This window comes from Penicillium manginii (genome assembly GCF_028828005.1).
Source record: "Penicillium manginii strain IBT 31320 chromosome Unknown utg000007l:1.0-2284322.0:1.0-2285126.0, whole genome shotgun sequence".
NCBI classification, from domain to species: Eukaryota; Fungi; Ascomycota; class Eurotiomycetes; order Eurotiales; family Aspergillaceae; genus Penicillium; species Penicillium manginii.
The window spans coordinates 1,829,805-1,845,496 of NW_026643108.1; the positions used below are offsets into that span (position 1 = coordinate 1,829,805).

Consider the following 15,692-nt stretch of genomic DNA (forward strand, 5'->3'; position numbering starts at 1 on the left):
ATAGATAGTGTCCATAGAGGCCCCTGAGCCAGCCGAATTTTATCCCCGCTGCGACCGCCGGGTCTGCTCCGTCTTCTGCTCCGGCCCAACTGGCGCATCAGTCATATCACTTTTGATCCGCTCCTCTGCTTCCGCCTCGACAGCCTCCAGCCGGTGGAGAAGGTCTGCCAGGTCCCTGCGGAGATCCTCGATACACTTATTTTGGTCCGTCAATTTACAATCTAGGGATCTGGCCTTAGGTTAGCCCTTTGTGTATTGCTTGGAGGAAATGTAAAACTCACTTCACCCGCACGTCTAATCTTCAAGTATCATCTGTTAGTAAAGACTTTGCTTTCACGGTAAGGGGTGACTCGGACTAACTCTGCGAGGCATGTGAGGGTAAGCACGTTGCTATCTCTGGGCTGAGATAAGTGTCCGCCGTATTGAGGACTCGGAAGCACCCTGTGATCGTGGGTACTGGGAGGATTGCCCTGTTGCGAAGCAGCTTGATCATTCTTGTTGGAGGGCGTCGATGGCTCTTCCTCGGTAGTGTCTCCGGACAGAGGTCGGGATGGGCTTCGGCTGTATTCGGACTCCGAGGATGACAAGGACAGTGCGCGCTGCAATCGACGTCGGAAGTCTGGCATCTGCCGTGTGTATGGAATTTTCCGAATGGCTCCCATAGTCGTGTATCGAATCAAGCGGGGTGCTGCCGACAAATAGACCTGTTTGAAAGTTATGACGAGAGTCGCTCTTATATGATTCGTGACGGGTGACACTCTATATATGTGAAAATAGATTCGGCGAGCAAATGGTCGCAGTGGAAGAGGCCATCACCCTGAGCCCCGGCCAGTCATATCTGGCCTCACATCGTGAAAATTCAAAGCGGGGCCCAATAAGCATTTGGCCACACTTCAGCGGAGTTTCAACGGGACAAACGTTGACTAACAAGCTCTCGGCACGAAGTGGACATCCCAATCCGCGGCTTGCAGAAAGTTGGATTTGCGGTTGGAGTTGCAAGTCAGCGCCCAGCGATTGGTGCCGCAAAGCTGTCACTTTCAATGTGTCCTACTAGCAAAGATTCATCTGCGTGCACATCGGGCTGGATAATCTTGTAACATCCTAGCAGGGGTCAATCGAACTGATAATTTAATTAAAGATTCGTTCATTCAGTGCCTATATTAGATAAATGTAGTGAGGAAGGGTAGATGCGTCCAAAATTGGTAGCATGCATCGAGGCAGCTACGATGGCAAAGTCTACAAACACAAGTTCGAGGGTATGGTCAGTCGATTTGCCAGAGCCAGCCTATTCTTTCGAACTTACCAGCCAAGTTGAGAGTCGTTTGACCTTTGTCAACAACGTTGAGGCATTTTATTTGTCAGGCCTAGACCCAGGGGAGCCAAGGGTCCAGGTGGGGCGTGCCACTCCACCCGCTCTCTCCGCCCCGAACTCTTGAAATTTCTTATTTCAACGTTGATAAACCGCCTCAACACCCACGAAATTAGGGTCGCCCAGTGCGAATTTGAAGTCAAAATCTCTGGACTCGGCAAAATTTACGCAAGTGGTCGCTGCCGGAGACCCTACCCACAATGGCATAAAAGACGCTCTTTTCCCGTCGAAAAGAAAAGCAGGACTTTCCTCCTCACACTCCAGGCCTCGCAGCCTTGGGGTGTCCTTTGCAGGTAAGATCTGCGTTACCAAAAAGTCTTCGCGCGAAAGGCCCCGCGTAATCAAGTTTGCCTCGCAGGGGGACGCAGCGTTACCAATTGAGACCCGCAGGAGAGTGTTGCGTCAACAAGTTCTCCCTCGCAGCAATGAGCCCTGCGTTGTAACAATGTGCTCCGCAGGGACATCTGCGACATCAAGAGTCTCCGCAGGGACATCTGCGAGATCAAGAGCCTCCGCAGGGACATCTGCGAAATCACGAGCCTCCGCAGGGACATCTGCGACATCAAGAGCCTCCGCAGGGACATCTGCGAGATCAAGAGTCTCCGCAGGGGGACGCTGCGAAACCAAGGGAGACCCGCAGGAGACCGCTGCGTCACCAAGTTCTCCCTCACAGCCCATGAGCCCTGTGACTGTAAAAATGTGCTCCCTCGCAGCAATGAGCCCTGCGTTGTAAAAATGTGCTCCGCAGGGACGCCTGCGTTACCAAGAACCTTCGCAGGAGACCGCTGCGACACCAAGTTCTCCTTCACAGCCCTGAGCCCTGTGATTGTATAATCTTGAGCTTCCATGCAGCCTTGAGCCCTGCGTTATCAAATTTGCGCTCATTAGGCGACCCGTGGCGCCGCGGTCCTCGTCCTGATCCTCTGGCAATTGCAGGCACCTCTTCGTGGTGTCAGAGACTAGTATTCGAGAGTACTCGAAGAAGCCAAGACCTGCTCCAAAAAATCGATAGAATCAAGAATCCAATAAGACGTGGTGTAAAATGACTTCAGTATTGTATGTATGTGCCGCCGTACATGGCTCTATTTCGAACAATACATTTGTAGCGCTCAACCATTCCCTGAGCTTCAAGAATGGACATTCTCCTCCACTTGGTGTGAATTAGAGCGTCGAGTCATGGCTGATAGCGGGGTGGCCAGTCGGGGTGGCGTCTGAAATTCAAGTGGTCTCCATTGGTTTGAGTATTTGTCCCTGCTGGCTGGAGTGGCAGCAGAATTCGTCCGAATGAAGGGAGATGCGGATTTTCGACGGTGGGTGGGTGGCGTGTCGGTGCTGGCGTGTTGATGGTGAGAGCATGTTGACAGTGATGGACGGTGATGGACGGTGATGGACGGTGTGTTGATGGTGAGGACCAAAGGTGAGTGAAGGTTGAGAGTGAGAGCTGGTGATAACGGGGCCAGACCAGTGGGTCCCTCTGTTGATGTGCAGTGGGTGACTCCCGGGCGGTGAAGTGGCGACTAACGGGTAAACACCCTTCCCGTCATAGTGAGGTCTTCGTTCCGTATGCAAAAGTTGATAAACAGTTCGAAATGATGTTTTTTTAGCTTCGCTATGGTAGTACATACTCCGGTCGGTCTTCTGTGTGACAGTCTCTCGGCTAAAGCATCATCGCATGCTCTTTGACGATATTCTGTATCTCAGGTAGTGTCGCTATATGTCTGCCCAATATACGATATATATTTCCGTAAAACGGGGCTATAATGTTTATTATCGGCAGTAAAATCGCTAACGAACGACCGTAATGACAGCGATAGAAAGCCTCATTCTTCTCAACAAGTTTTTGTGTCGGCCTGATTGAATGAAATACACTTGTGAAGCGGAATAGATGCCCAAAGGAACGGCATGATCATCTGGAAAATCGTGGCTATGATTACACAAATTTCGCTTGGTGCCACTTCTCCTCGTATGGTCTCATGGAATTTGCTGCATTGTTTTTCTCATAACCCGGCTCGGGTTCGATTCCTGCAGGCTACACGGAGATGACCCTTCATCGGGAAGACGGGTCAAAACCGCTTGATTTTCCCTGTCATTTCGCATTTTCTACGATTGATTGATTTTTGCCTCTTGGCCACTTCATGATTGTAATGAAACCACTTTTCCTAGTCGCTTGAGCATGCCGGATCAAGGCAGCATTCGGCGGTACTCAGACGTCTGCCATGGGCTACTGGGTGCACTGACGCGTCCCGCGTCTCGCGTCGGGTACATGTGACAAGTCCACCTTGACAGACATGACGACTACGTTTGAAGTCAACAAATGCGTCTTATCCACGAGTTATCACAAACCCACCTGGCATCTTTTAAGCCATAATTGAGCAGTTGTAACCGTTGCGGCGATCAACGGGCCAAACTCTACGAGGCTGCTTCTGCATGGTAAATTGGCTGCCCAAATTCTTCGCTGATGACGAGAACGTACTTGCCAGCTTCGAATTGCTGCCTGCATTGGGCCAGGGTTAAAGCAGTGGGCGGCTGGATACACCTAATATAGCACCAACTACCAGCAGCTGGTGCAAAATAGTCGTTCGTAACTAATCTTGCTCGCGGCCGAGATGAGGTCCCCAACCAGCTATAATGACCTTTCTCGATCGGACTCGTCAGAAAAGCTGAACTAGGGCTGTGTTTCACTGCCCCTCTATGCTAACTTTACCTGGTATCAGTGTGGGCAAACCACGGACTAGATAGCGAGCTCAGCTTGATCACACGTGGAGGGCCTGGGACCACTTTGTACTATGGGGAACGGATGTAGCCATACCTGCCAACGCACGGCTCTGGGCAAATCTTGAACCCTGTCAAGGCAAAGTACCACCGGAAGAGAGATTCATGGTATTATGCTTGTGAAAACTCCGACCTGACCTGAAAAAGGTTTCTCTCGCGGTGAGGGATCTAGGGTAGATCTTAGCCACGGCCTATATTATCGCTCTTGCTCAGCTGAAACCAGGGGTTGAATAACTTGCCTTTAGACTATCTCCAATAGCTCGTTTCAGTTTGCTCATTGATGCTCCTCGGGGAAATAGTGGTCGTCGATTCTCGGCATCTCTTCGTTATCGCGGATGCTCTGATGGGTCGCCGGTCCACAGCGAGGCCGGCTCATGGCTTCCGACAAGCATTTGGATCGTACGTGGGCAGAGGGTTCATAGCCGTCGAAGTATTGCAAGTCACTAAAACACTGATCGTCAATTTTTGTTCGGACAGGATGATGCAGAAGAGACGAATGAAAAAACTTGGGAAATCTACCATATGGCTAATCAGAAGGCATCAGTCCTTCCTGAACTGGGCTTGCTTGATGCGCCAGGCGAAGCCACCGTGTCAACCATGTCTTTAGAAACAACAAAGACTCAAGTGACATTCAGTAGCTTGGCCTACCGGGTTGTTGAGGCTGGTTTAGTTTCGAGCACGAGGGGGACATAGCTCGGTCAGGTCGAGGGTAGAATTGAAGCTCGACCTATGAAGAAAAAGAATCATCAGCAATATTTTCTGAAGAACAGAGATCCACAACGGATAGCATTTGTACGGAGATTGAAATGCAGTACCGGATGTTGGGAATGGGCAGGGGCAAAGCACTAGCGTGACTTACAAGACATTGAGCGATTCGCGATAGAAAGTTCGCCATCCTATATAGAGGGTCGTCAGCACATGATGTCTGCCTTGAAAATTGCTGCAGTCTTTGAATTTACACTGTCGGTTCTTGCTGTCCTCTGCAGGGGACTGTATAAAGGATGGCACCTCATTATCTTCAATCATTAGCAGGTAGCTTATGAAGGCAACTTGTAACTCACCGTGCTCGCAGCTTGGACCATTCCAGATCATCCTGAAAGTTTCGTTCAATGGCTTCTCAGAGGAATAGTGGCGGCGGGGCTGATATCGAGCGCTTTTCTCATGTTAGCATGATTCCAAATGACTGTGCAGCTACACTCACTTGCTGTTGTCCGAAGGCCTCTTGTGTCGAGAAAAGCCAGGCTGGTGGGACGCAACAAGTCAGTCAATTTCGTTGCACAATTGTAAAGTCAACATACCAAATAGTAGCCACGGAAACGAGAATTGATCGATATTCTTTTAACCGGAGTGACAAAGGCATACTTGCGAACGACTATTCTGCTGGCGAGGGACCGGGTATTTATAGCAATCCAGCGAGTCATTCGGTCTGCGTCAATGAGATCATGATTGTGAATTGTGAGGGCTCAAACACAAAATTCTCTTCAATAATAACTGGCTCAACATTTCATCATTGGTTCACAGCAGCTCTCAGCGACATTGCATTTTGTTCCTGGTGACCAAGAAAATGAAAAATATTTTCTGGCTGTTGGCATGGTTTCAACAGAGAGAATGCCGCAGAAAAGAACTGACGACGGTCATCACCATTCACCACCGTGAGTTCGCCCTTTAATGCGACGGGTGAGGCGACGCGGTCATGTCATTTCATTTCACTCACCAGTGATGAGCCCGGTACTCCACGCAACGAACACCTCATCAAAGACAGGCAAACACCATGCCATATTGCGACCCTAGATTCCTACCAGCCAAACCGCAGGATTCTCCATTGCCTAACTCGTATATCAGAGAAAATCCATTACGCCTACACGATATCAAGCAGATATAGTACAAGCTGTGGTGCAGCGTGGGCTGATTCGCACAGCCCACATCTCACGAAAGAGTTCCTTGTATCGTGATTCGTGAGCGAGTTACTAGGTCGATAAAGTTTCCGTGGATCAAGTATCTCTACCATCGGCCTCATCTTTGTGTATGGCAGTCCCCACAACGATCTCCTCGGAACTAAGTGGACTCGGGAAGGTGGTTACTACTGCCAAAAAAAGGCCCAAATGCTCACAAGTCGTCTTGAAATAATTGGTTAATATTTGACCTTGGCTCCCAGGAGCCTGTGGGTCGTAAATATTGACGAGTCATTGGATACTGTCGGATTATCGGATATCGGTATCGACTAGTACTCATGAGGGCCAATTGAACCATTCAGCGATTGATTGATTGCCTGAAGAACTATCTGTAGGCCACTGCTCAGAAGGCCATATTTCAGGGGTTGTTTAGCGTGTTACAGGGCTGCTACTCCGAGAATACTCCGATTACTATACGAAACAGGTAGGAGATCGGGTATGCGCTGAATCATCCAGCTGCTGGCAGTAACGTATTCTCCACTTCAATCGACACAAAACTATACGAGTCTGTTTCATAATAGGATTCAAGAAAGAATCTCTGTGTGTAAGTGGTGAATCTGATTTCGATCCATCCTGTATGACTGAAAATCTGACAAATTATGGAGATAAAGTTCTCGTAAATAGGCATTCCGCTCCTTTGCATACTGCCGGGCCGTCTTTTTAGACCAACCTTTAGCAACCAAGGCTCTTCTGATGCTAGAGGTTGTGATCATCGTATGAAACTCGTCCCAAAGGAAGACAGCCATCTCATCGAAGTACAGGCCCGGTTTTTCCGATAGGTGGTCGCAGAGCGCGTCGATCATTAGCGGTGTTACGGTGGATTTCCGACCTATGCGAGTAGGGTGCATGGACGCTGCCGAACTGCCGCAAGTTTCTGCAAATATTCATAATCGTGACCTTGCTGCACTCAGCCCATTTGAGTAGTGGTTAGTGACTGGCTCTCTATCATGTCTCGGATGAGATGCAGCTTGGAGGGGGGGAAGTCTCGGAGCCATGTTGCAAGTCTAGTGTAGGATGTTGCTCAAGAATCATTTATAGTGGGAGATTCCATTTGCTTAGGGAGAGAAGAGGGGTAGAGTGGTATCTGTCGACAAAAGAGGGTCGTAGTTTTACTACTGCGCCCGAGGAATATTCAGCACCCCCATATGCTTGTTTTCAACCATGTTTGCATGGCTCTAAACGACCTTACTAAGCCCACATCGCATATATTCTGTACTTACCATAGTATTCAAAATCCACACTCTCAAGTACTCAATTGGTTATGCCCGTACTAGTCCGTACTGTAACGACAACGTTCCGACAGTATCGGATGTTTAGCAGTTTCCTGTAATTTACAAAGGATAAGGTCCCACCGCGTCATGTAAAATACATCTATTCTATGAACAATGGGGATCGACGTATATACCATATCCGGTTAGCGTGTCTTAAATTAGGATCTGGGAGTTAAAGTCGAAGAGTGTGGAGGTAAATCTGATTTCGAATATTATTGTACACGTGAAACATGATGCAGTTCATTAATTAGACCCTGTCATTACAGCAGATCGCAATTTAGTTATCTGCGGATAATCTTTTCTGAAAAAACTCGACTCTGGGTTTGGAGTTGCGTGATGGTGCAATTAACATTGGTTACCAATTCAAAAACTATATTAAAGGGTACATCATGTACATGTATCGATGATAGAGTATTAGAGTGTATCCTTATTTTCACTTGGGTCGCTCTTCTACGCGGCTCGAGCTTCGTCGCATACTCTTTGGTGATACACAGCTCTTGGGTAATGTCGATAAATGATCATCCAATATGTGCACAATGCATATCCCCAGACGCGCACGTACATTGTAGCAGTATAATTGGAAAAAAACCATCAGAATGTCAGCGATAAAAGCCAGTTCTTCTGGCCGTCTTTCAAATATCATATTCCATTGGCATGGCCAAATGAGAGACACCTGTGGATAGACCTCGAGATGGGGCGGTTCTTTTCGAAAGTTTAGGACCGCGAACCGCCAAGAGAACCGCTAAAAGACCCGCCAAGAGGTATAAACTACATAAATTAGGATTTATACACTGTTAATTTCCTATTTAGTATACTTTATACCTACTTAAATCCTTGGCGGGTCTAAATCTAATGTCTTTAGAACCGCGGCGGGTCGGCCTTGGCGGTTATTCTCGAGGTCTACCTGTGGAGCTCAAAGGGGTGATGTAGCTAAGTACTGGTCGAGACTGACGGTGGCTATGATATCCTAAGAAGATGGTATATAAAGTTAGGCAAAATTCGCGCCGCCAGCGCGTCTGCTTGCGTGGTCTAGTCGAATACGCCACGTGTGTTTCTTAATAACGAACCTTGTTTGATTCCCGCAGGGTGCATTTGAATGACCATTCATCAGAAAGACGGTTCTCGCATGCATTTCATCATCGTATTCACAATCCGCTTCTTTTTCCGGTTCGGCTCGCGTACGTTCTTATCTCTTGGGCCTCGTGATTATGAAACGCTTTCTATAGTCACTTGAAAACACCGACCTAAGGAAGCATCCGGCGGTATTCGGACTCGTACTACGGGCGACAAGGCAGTGCGCGTCGCAGCGTCTCGCGTCGGGCACATGTGACAGATCCACAATGGCAGAACATCATAGCTACGTTTGAGATCAACAAGTACGACTTTTTCACCAGTTATCACAAAACGGCATGGCATCCTCCAATTAATAATTGAGCAGTTAAAACCGCTGCGGCAATCGAACGGCAGTCATTTGTGAGGCTGTTTCCGCTGGTCAATCCGTGTCGTTCGGTGATGACCTTCGGTGATGACCTACCTCATGGAGAGAGCATTCGATTGGCTTGCGGCCACGTTTGGGAGGGAAAAGTTATCTTCATATCAGCCGTTTGGCAAAAAGGTCAATTATCCCAAACTTCCAGCCTTAAGAACGTACTCTTTCCCTTTACTCGAGATATAGCCCACGGGGGAAGCTTTAAATCGCCGTCTGCATTGGCCACAGGCAAACAGATTGCCGTTGGAGATACTCGATCTAGCACCAATTCTCAGCAGCTGACGCAAGATGGGTGTTCGCCACGGACCGTGCTGGCGGCCTAGATGAGAATCCCAATACCAGCCGCAATACACTATCCCGATCGGACTTGTAGGAACGGCCGAAGCAGTGCTGCGTTTCACTGCTTTTCCGTATGAGCAAGTCTTCTGGTGGCTGAAGGTAGTAGAGTCTTGCCGTCAATGTAGTTTGGTATCGGCGAAAGCCAACCAGAGATGTAGCGGGCTCAGCTCGATTACACGTGGAGGGCCCAGGATCACTTGGTATCGCTGCAAATGAATGTTGGCAATATCTGCCAATGCATATCTGTTTCGTCCTTGCTGTTCGGATAGCAGATAAATTTCCAAATATGCCAGGACAAAGTCCCGTTGAAAGAGAGAATCGTGGTGTTTGTCCCGGGTAGACTAGGAACTGACCCGAAACGACTGCTCTCGTGGCGAGAGATTTGGGGTAGATCGAGCGCTGCGGTCTGCCTCGTCACTTGCTCAGCTGCAACAAGGGCTTGACGAAGATATCCTTCAGACTGTGGCTAAAAGCTTGATTCATTACTGGTTGATGCTATTCTCGGGGAATCCGTGGTATTTCTCGGTGGTTGTCGATGCTACACTTCCCTTTGTTGTTGTCGGATGCTGCGATCACTCAGTCGGCCTAGTATGGGACTTGGCCATGCCTGTCGGGATACGAAATATTTCTAATGTAGTGACAGTTAACATTTGATCGGACAGGTTGAATCTGGAAGAGGTGATAGTAGGTTGGTACTCCACCATATGGCCAACTGGAGGGCATCGAGCCTTTATGAATTGGGCCCGCTAAACGCGCCAGGCGAAGTGGCTTTGTCAACCGCGTCTTCAGAAACAACAAAGACGCAAGCGTAGTGAGATTCAGTGGCTTGGCCATTCAGGCTGTGGAAGTTGATTTAGTTTCGAAGACGAGGGGAACATAGCTCTGTCAGGTCGAGTGTAAGATTGAAGCTCGCCCTATGACGGAAAATAATCATCAGCGATCTTTGCTGATGGACAGAGAGCCACGAACGGATTAGCAATCGTGCGGAAATTGAGATGCAATAGCTGGCATTGGGAATGGGCAGGGCCAAAGCACAAGCGTGACTTAAAAGACATTGAGCGACTTGCGATAGAAAGTTCGCCATCCTATATAGAGGATCTTCAGCACCTGATATCTGCCTTTTAAATTGCTGCATTATTCAAACTTACGTGATCACTTATTGCTGTCCGTTACAGGGGACTGTATGGAGGATGGCATCTGTTTATCATCAATCATCAGTAGGCAGGCAGTTCATTAAGGCAACTTATAACTCACTGTGCTCGCAGCTTGGACCATTCAGGACCTCGAAAGGTTCTTCAATGGGTGCTCAGCAGAATAGCGGAGGCGGGGCTAATATTGAGCATCTTCCGCGTTAGCATAATTTCAAATGACTGGGCAGCTACACTCACTATTCGAAGACTTGATTATTGAGAAAGGTTAGGCTATTGCGATGTAAGAGGTCAACTCATTTCATTGCATGGTTTGGAGGTCAATCGATACCAGAGAGTAGCCGCGGAGACGAATCACGTCCGGTATTCTTTCACCCAGAGTCACTAAGGAATGCTTGCGAACAAATGTTCTGCTGGCGAGGGGCCGGGTATTTATAGCAATTCAGCCAGGCATTCGGTCTGCGTCAATGAGATCATCATTGTGAATTGTGAGGGCTAAAGCTCAAACTACTCTTCAATGATAACTGGCTCAACATTTCATTACTGGTTCGAAGCAGCTCTCAGAGGCATTGCATTTTGCGTCTGGTGATCCGGAACATGCAAAACATTTTCTGGCTGTTCGCTCGTGTAAACAGTCGTGACGATGCCGTAGAAAATAATTGATGACAGTTATCACCATTCACCACCGTCAGTCCGCACTTTATTGCGACGGGCGAGGTGACGAGGTCATGTCTTTCATTTCACTCACCAGTGATGCCCGTTACTCCACGCAACGAACACCTCATCAAAGACAGGCAAACACCATGCCATATTGCGACCCTAGATCCCTATCAGCCAGACCGCAGGATTCTTCATTGCCTAACTCGTATATCGGAGAAAATCCATTACGCCTACACAATATCAAGCAGATACAAGCTATGGTGCAGCGTGGGACTGATTCGCTCAGCCCAAATCTCGGGAAAGAGCTCCTTATATCGTGAGTGATCCACTAGATCGATTATATTTTCGCAGAACAACTCTTCCTGCTATCGACCTCGTCTTTGCGTATAGCAATACTTACATCGATCTCCTAGGAACTAAGTGAACACGAGAAGATGGTTACTGTACTACTACAAGGAAACATCAGCCAATTAGTGTCACCAAAGGCCCACTTGCGCATAATTCTTCAATGAAATGATTGGTTGATAATTGGGATGGTTCTCAGGGGCCTATGGGTCGTTATTATTGATGCGATCATTGGCTACCATTAATAGAGTGATATTTATGGAGGAATAATTAGCCAATCGGTGCCACGAATGATCCACATGTGCCACGAAGCCTCAGTGGAATTGATTGGTCCAAACTCGGCTATGGGCTCCTGGGAACCTGAACCTGCCATTACACCTACCATAATTGGATAGCCCGTCAGCAATACCCACGTAGAATTCCCGGGAACTAAGTGGATATGTGAAATTGGGTACCGCTGCAAAGAGATATAAGCTAATCAGAGCCATGAATGCCTATAGACGCACAAGGCCTGAGTGAAATAATGGCTAATATCTCACCCTGACTCCCGGGAGCCTGTGGTCGTCGATATCAATGCTATCGTTGGATGCTATGGATACTAATGATATATGCCAAAAAATAATGGGCCAATCGGTGCCGTGAATGACTCGAATGCACTAACACCTTTAGTCTGCCACGTGGAGAAGACTGCTCGGATGAGCAATTTGACTAAATAGAATAGATCTTTATTGTTTAGGGGTATGAATCGTCTTATTAGTTTTTGAGGGAAATATGAGGCTATATATACAACATGGAGCCAAGTTGATTGTAAATCAAATTGATTGTCTGTATAGACACCTCGGAGCTAATTTCGATGGTGCGGCTTGCTTTCTGATCTGCACCGGCCTAATATCATAACAAGTCATATTGCAACCCTATTTATCAACCAGCCCAACCACAGAATTAGAGATGTTCATTCGAGTCTTAGTATCTACCTCAGAATATCATAGTAAGTATATCGGACCTGTCTAAAAGAGGTCAGGCTGATACAAGCTATGATACAGCGTTGTATGTAGTGATCTGTACAGCCTCATCTCACAATATATTCCCTTGTTCTCCCGCCTGATCTTACTGTAGCAATCTTCTTTTCTTACGTTTCTAGAAATTTTGTAGATTGACAGATGGCTTCAGCACAAGAGCTATAGAATTTCTGCTGTGCTCGACCGTGACATTGTAATCATCTGAAGTTATATCCATCCCCTGTATCAAGCTATGGACAGGGAATGGAACAAAGCGGACTGATATTTTAGGATCGCAGCTCTCCACGGGTTGTCTTTTACTAAGCCCCTTGATATAAAATCCTTCTTACGTGGTGTAAATTGAGCTCACACGAAAAAGCTCCAACCAAGCTTCACTGCCGTTTCACTCTCCTTCCATGTCATTGGAACTAAGGATATGGTTGATTCAGCATTGACAATTTGAATTTGCTGATCTTTCGGAATGACCTAATTTGTTTCAACCAATGACATAAAATTGTATTTACGCAATAGACTGGTTGTAAACCGCCCGGATAGTACAAATGATGAGCTGGATCTAACCTATGTCAGATCTCCCATAATGTAAGCTTAAATGGTGTTTAAATTACTTCAAGAGCAATGTCCCATTTTCTTGAAATCGCGCCAAGGATAGCGGCTCCTAGCAATATGAGACCCATGTTTGACAAATGAGTCAAGACAACATGCAGCTTCTTCTGCCCTGTGTGGCACCTTTTACTAATGATAAGCACCATGCCATTTCACTGAGATGATCCAAGAAAAGCAGGAAAGGAGTGATGACATGAATGTGATCTAGCATAAATGCCCCAGTAAATGTAACGAAAACATTTGGCACCATAGAAGCCAAAAGCATATACTCGGCATACGACACGTGCTGATCGCTGTATAATGGATTGCTGAGCTGCTGACAGCCGATGCGGAGAAACCAGGCCAGTACAGTACATATCGATTAAGTAGGAACAAAGTCGCACCATCGGAAATAATTTTCGCAGTATCTATTTGCAGAAGAAAATTGATTATAAGTCAATTTGGCTTTTCTGATATAAATAGCCTCACATATTGCTCCCGAAATAACACTTCTGTGAATTGCAAATGTATATGGTGGACGTCCTCCCTGGGTATTGCCTCGGCGACTGCAAATACGTCAGGTTTGCATCAAAAGAGCCAAAAAGGGAGAAAAATGAAAAGAATACTACAAGTCTCCCACCTGAAATGACGATAAACAAGATGTGAACCAAAGTTCTTATGTAGCCTCTAAATCAATCGCTTTTCTACGGTCATTGTTTGTACTAAACATTCTCAAAATGACTTTCAGCCCAGAATAAAGCTACCGGACGGATATATTTCATCAATAAATGCCCAAACTCATCCAGGTACTAAAAGGACCGAAAAACTAGAGCCTCTGTCCAAGACACTCAATAAATATAGGCAGTAAGTAGGTGTGAAGTCTAGTTTTCTGACAGAAGAGCAGTGGCCATCAAGCGGTTAAGAAAAAAAATGATGACGATATAGAGTGCAGCGACAAATCCATGTGTGAGGAAACTCGATATTGAATACCCTGTGCTTTCAATGGCTTAGTCTTATCATACCTCACAATTAGTTAGCAGTTGGGTCTTGGGATCCGTCAAAATCTGGGACGCAGTTATCGGTCAATGCGCGCGGATATATTGATGACAAAAAATGTCAAACTATTCGCGCCCGTAGATTACAAAAGCTAGTTATTTAGCAGACTAGGGAGCTTGTGGTGATTGGCTTGGAAATCCAATATGGGGAACTAAGATTATAGACCATATAAAATACCTGAGGGTTATATTATAAAGCCAGCTTGTCTAACAATCCTGGTTCTTAACTGTGAGCTTCGCCCCGGCCGGTGGATAAGTGGGCAACCTCGGACAGCCATGTCTAATAAAATGTCTACGGTTCCTGGAGCCCGAGATCAATCTCAAATTCAAGCTTCGACCCGTGCCGAGAGAGAAGGTTCCTGCAAAACAGCCAGGCCCGCCGCGACGAGGAATCCTTAGTGGACATCTCACCTATCCACCGGATAGCCTTTTCGACCTTCTTGCCGATGCCGATAGTAACACGGGAATTCAGCAGATCTTGATTGAATACCGCAATCAGGAGTACACTGGTCGATTGCATGATATAGTGGAGGACACACCACCATGGAGTGACCCTGTATAGCCAGGCTATGTCCACCTTCTCGGGCAGGAGGTTGATCATTTGTATCGCCACTTGAACGTATGTGGTCGCCAAAGTTTCGCAGACAGACCCGGGTCGTGGCAACCGAGTAAGACGACGAAGACAAGGCTGTAAGATGATTAACTTGGTGGTATAGAAACGGAAAGCCGGGCCGATGCGTTGAAGTACAAATGGATGAGCTTCAGCTAACTCCGTGGCATGAAACTCAACTGGCAGGTGTGAGAACCAACTGTCGGCATCGTTATTGAAAGTTGAAACCGCTAGTTCAATCTCAAGCCACGATCGTCGCGCCGCCCCGGGAGCGTACAGAGTATCAATAGCCTCTCGTAAAAGGAATGACAAGTCCACCATGTATAAAAGCGATGGCATGCTATGAATAGGAGGAAGAGATGGGACATGAGTAGATTGCTCATCTGCCACTCCTGTGTTCGACCCATACTGTGCTGGATTTGTGTGATCCAATGTGTCCTCTCGCGCCTGTGCTGCGGGATCCTCAGCAAACACAGAGGGTATAAGGGTATTCCGGGATGCTTGATTGGTAATACGCTGCACTACACGCTGCACTCCAAAGTCCTCTTCAGAGGGAATAGGAAGCGGTAGTGTGCAGTTAGATCGTCCGATACAAGGTGGCTGGCCCATAATGACGCATAGGACCGTGTCCAACATGAATAATGCCCACCATGCCCGGCATCGAGTCTCTGAATAAGCCTCAATAGTATCGTTCTGGCTACAGTTGAGTCCCATCGCCATAGCCGATCGGATTGCGACCGCAAGAAGCCTCGATGACCTGAAGAAAAGGCAAGACCAGAAGTGAATATAAATTATTAGCATCTAAATTTAAGTGCACATGACATACCGATGGACCTGACCAATCGAAAGGAGGTAGAATGCAGTCAAAGCCTCGATCTGCACTTGCTGCAGATTGAGATCGTCCGACAATATACTGCCGCTCATTCCCAACTGCCATGAGCGCGAAAAGTACACCCTATGTTGATCATGATTCCCAAGAGACTGATCGTCCACAAGTAGCGAATGCCTCGCTGAAATGGCCATTATAAGGTTTAGGATTGCCAACCATCGTTTCTCGGGTCGTATATTCCGGTTCGAGTAG

The 15,692-nt window shown here is 47.2% G+C and overlaps 1 protein-coding gene across 1 annotated transcript; it reads right to left on the minus strand.

Moving 5' to 3' along the window:
- Nucleotides 1-39: 39 nt before the first annotated feature.
- N7533_010537 (uncharacterized protein) lies at nt 40-662 on the minus strand (the record flags this gene model as incomplete). The annotated part of the gene is made up of 2 exons (XM_057107187.1): nt 40-229; nt 361-662. 2 exons carry the CDS (start codon nt 660-662, stop codon nt 40-42), a joined length of 492 nt encoding a protein of 163 aa, XP_056956404.1.
- Between the last annotated feature and the right edge of the window lie 15,030 nt (nt 663-15,692).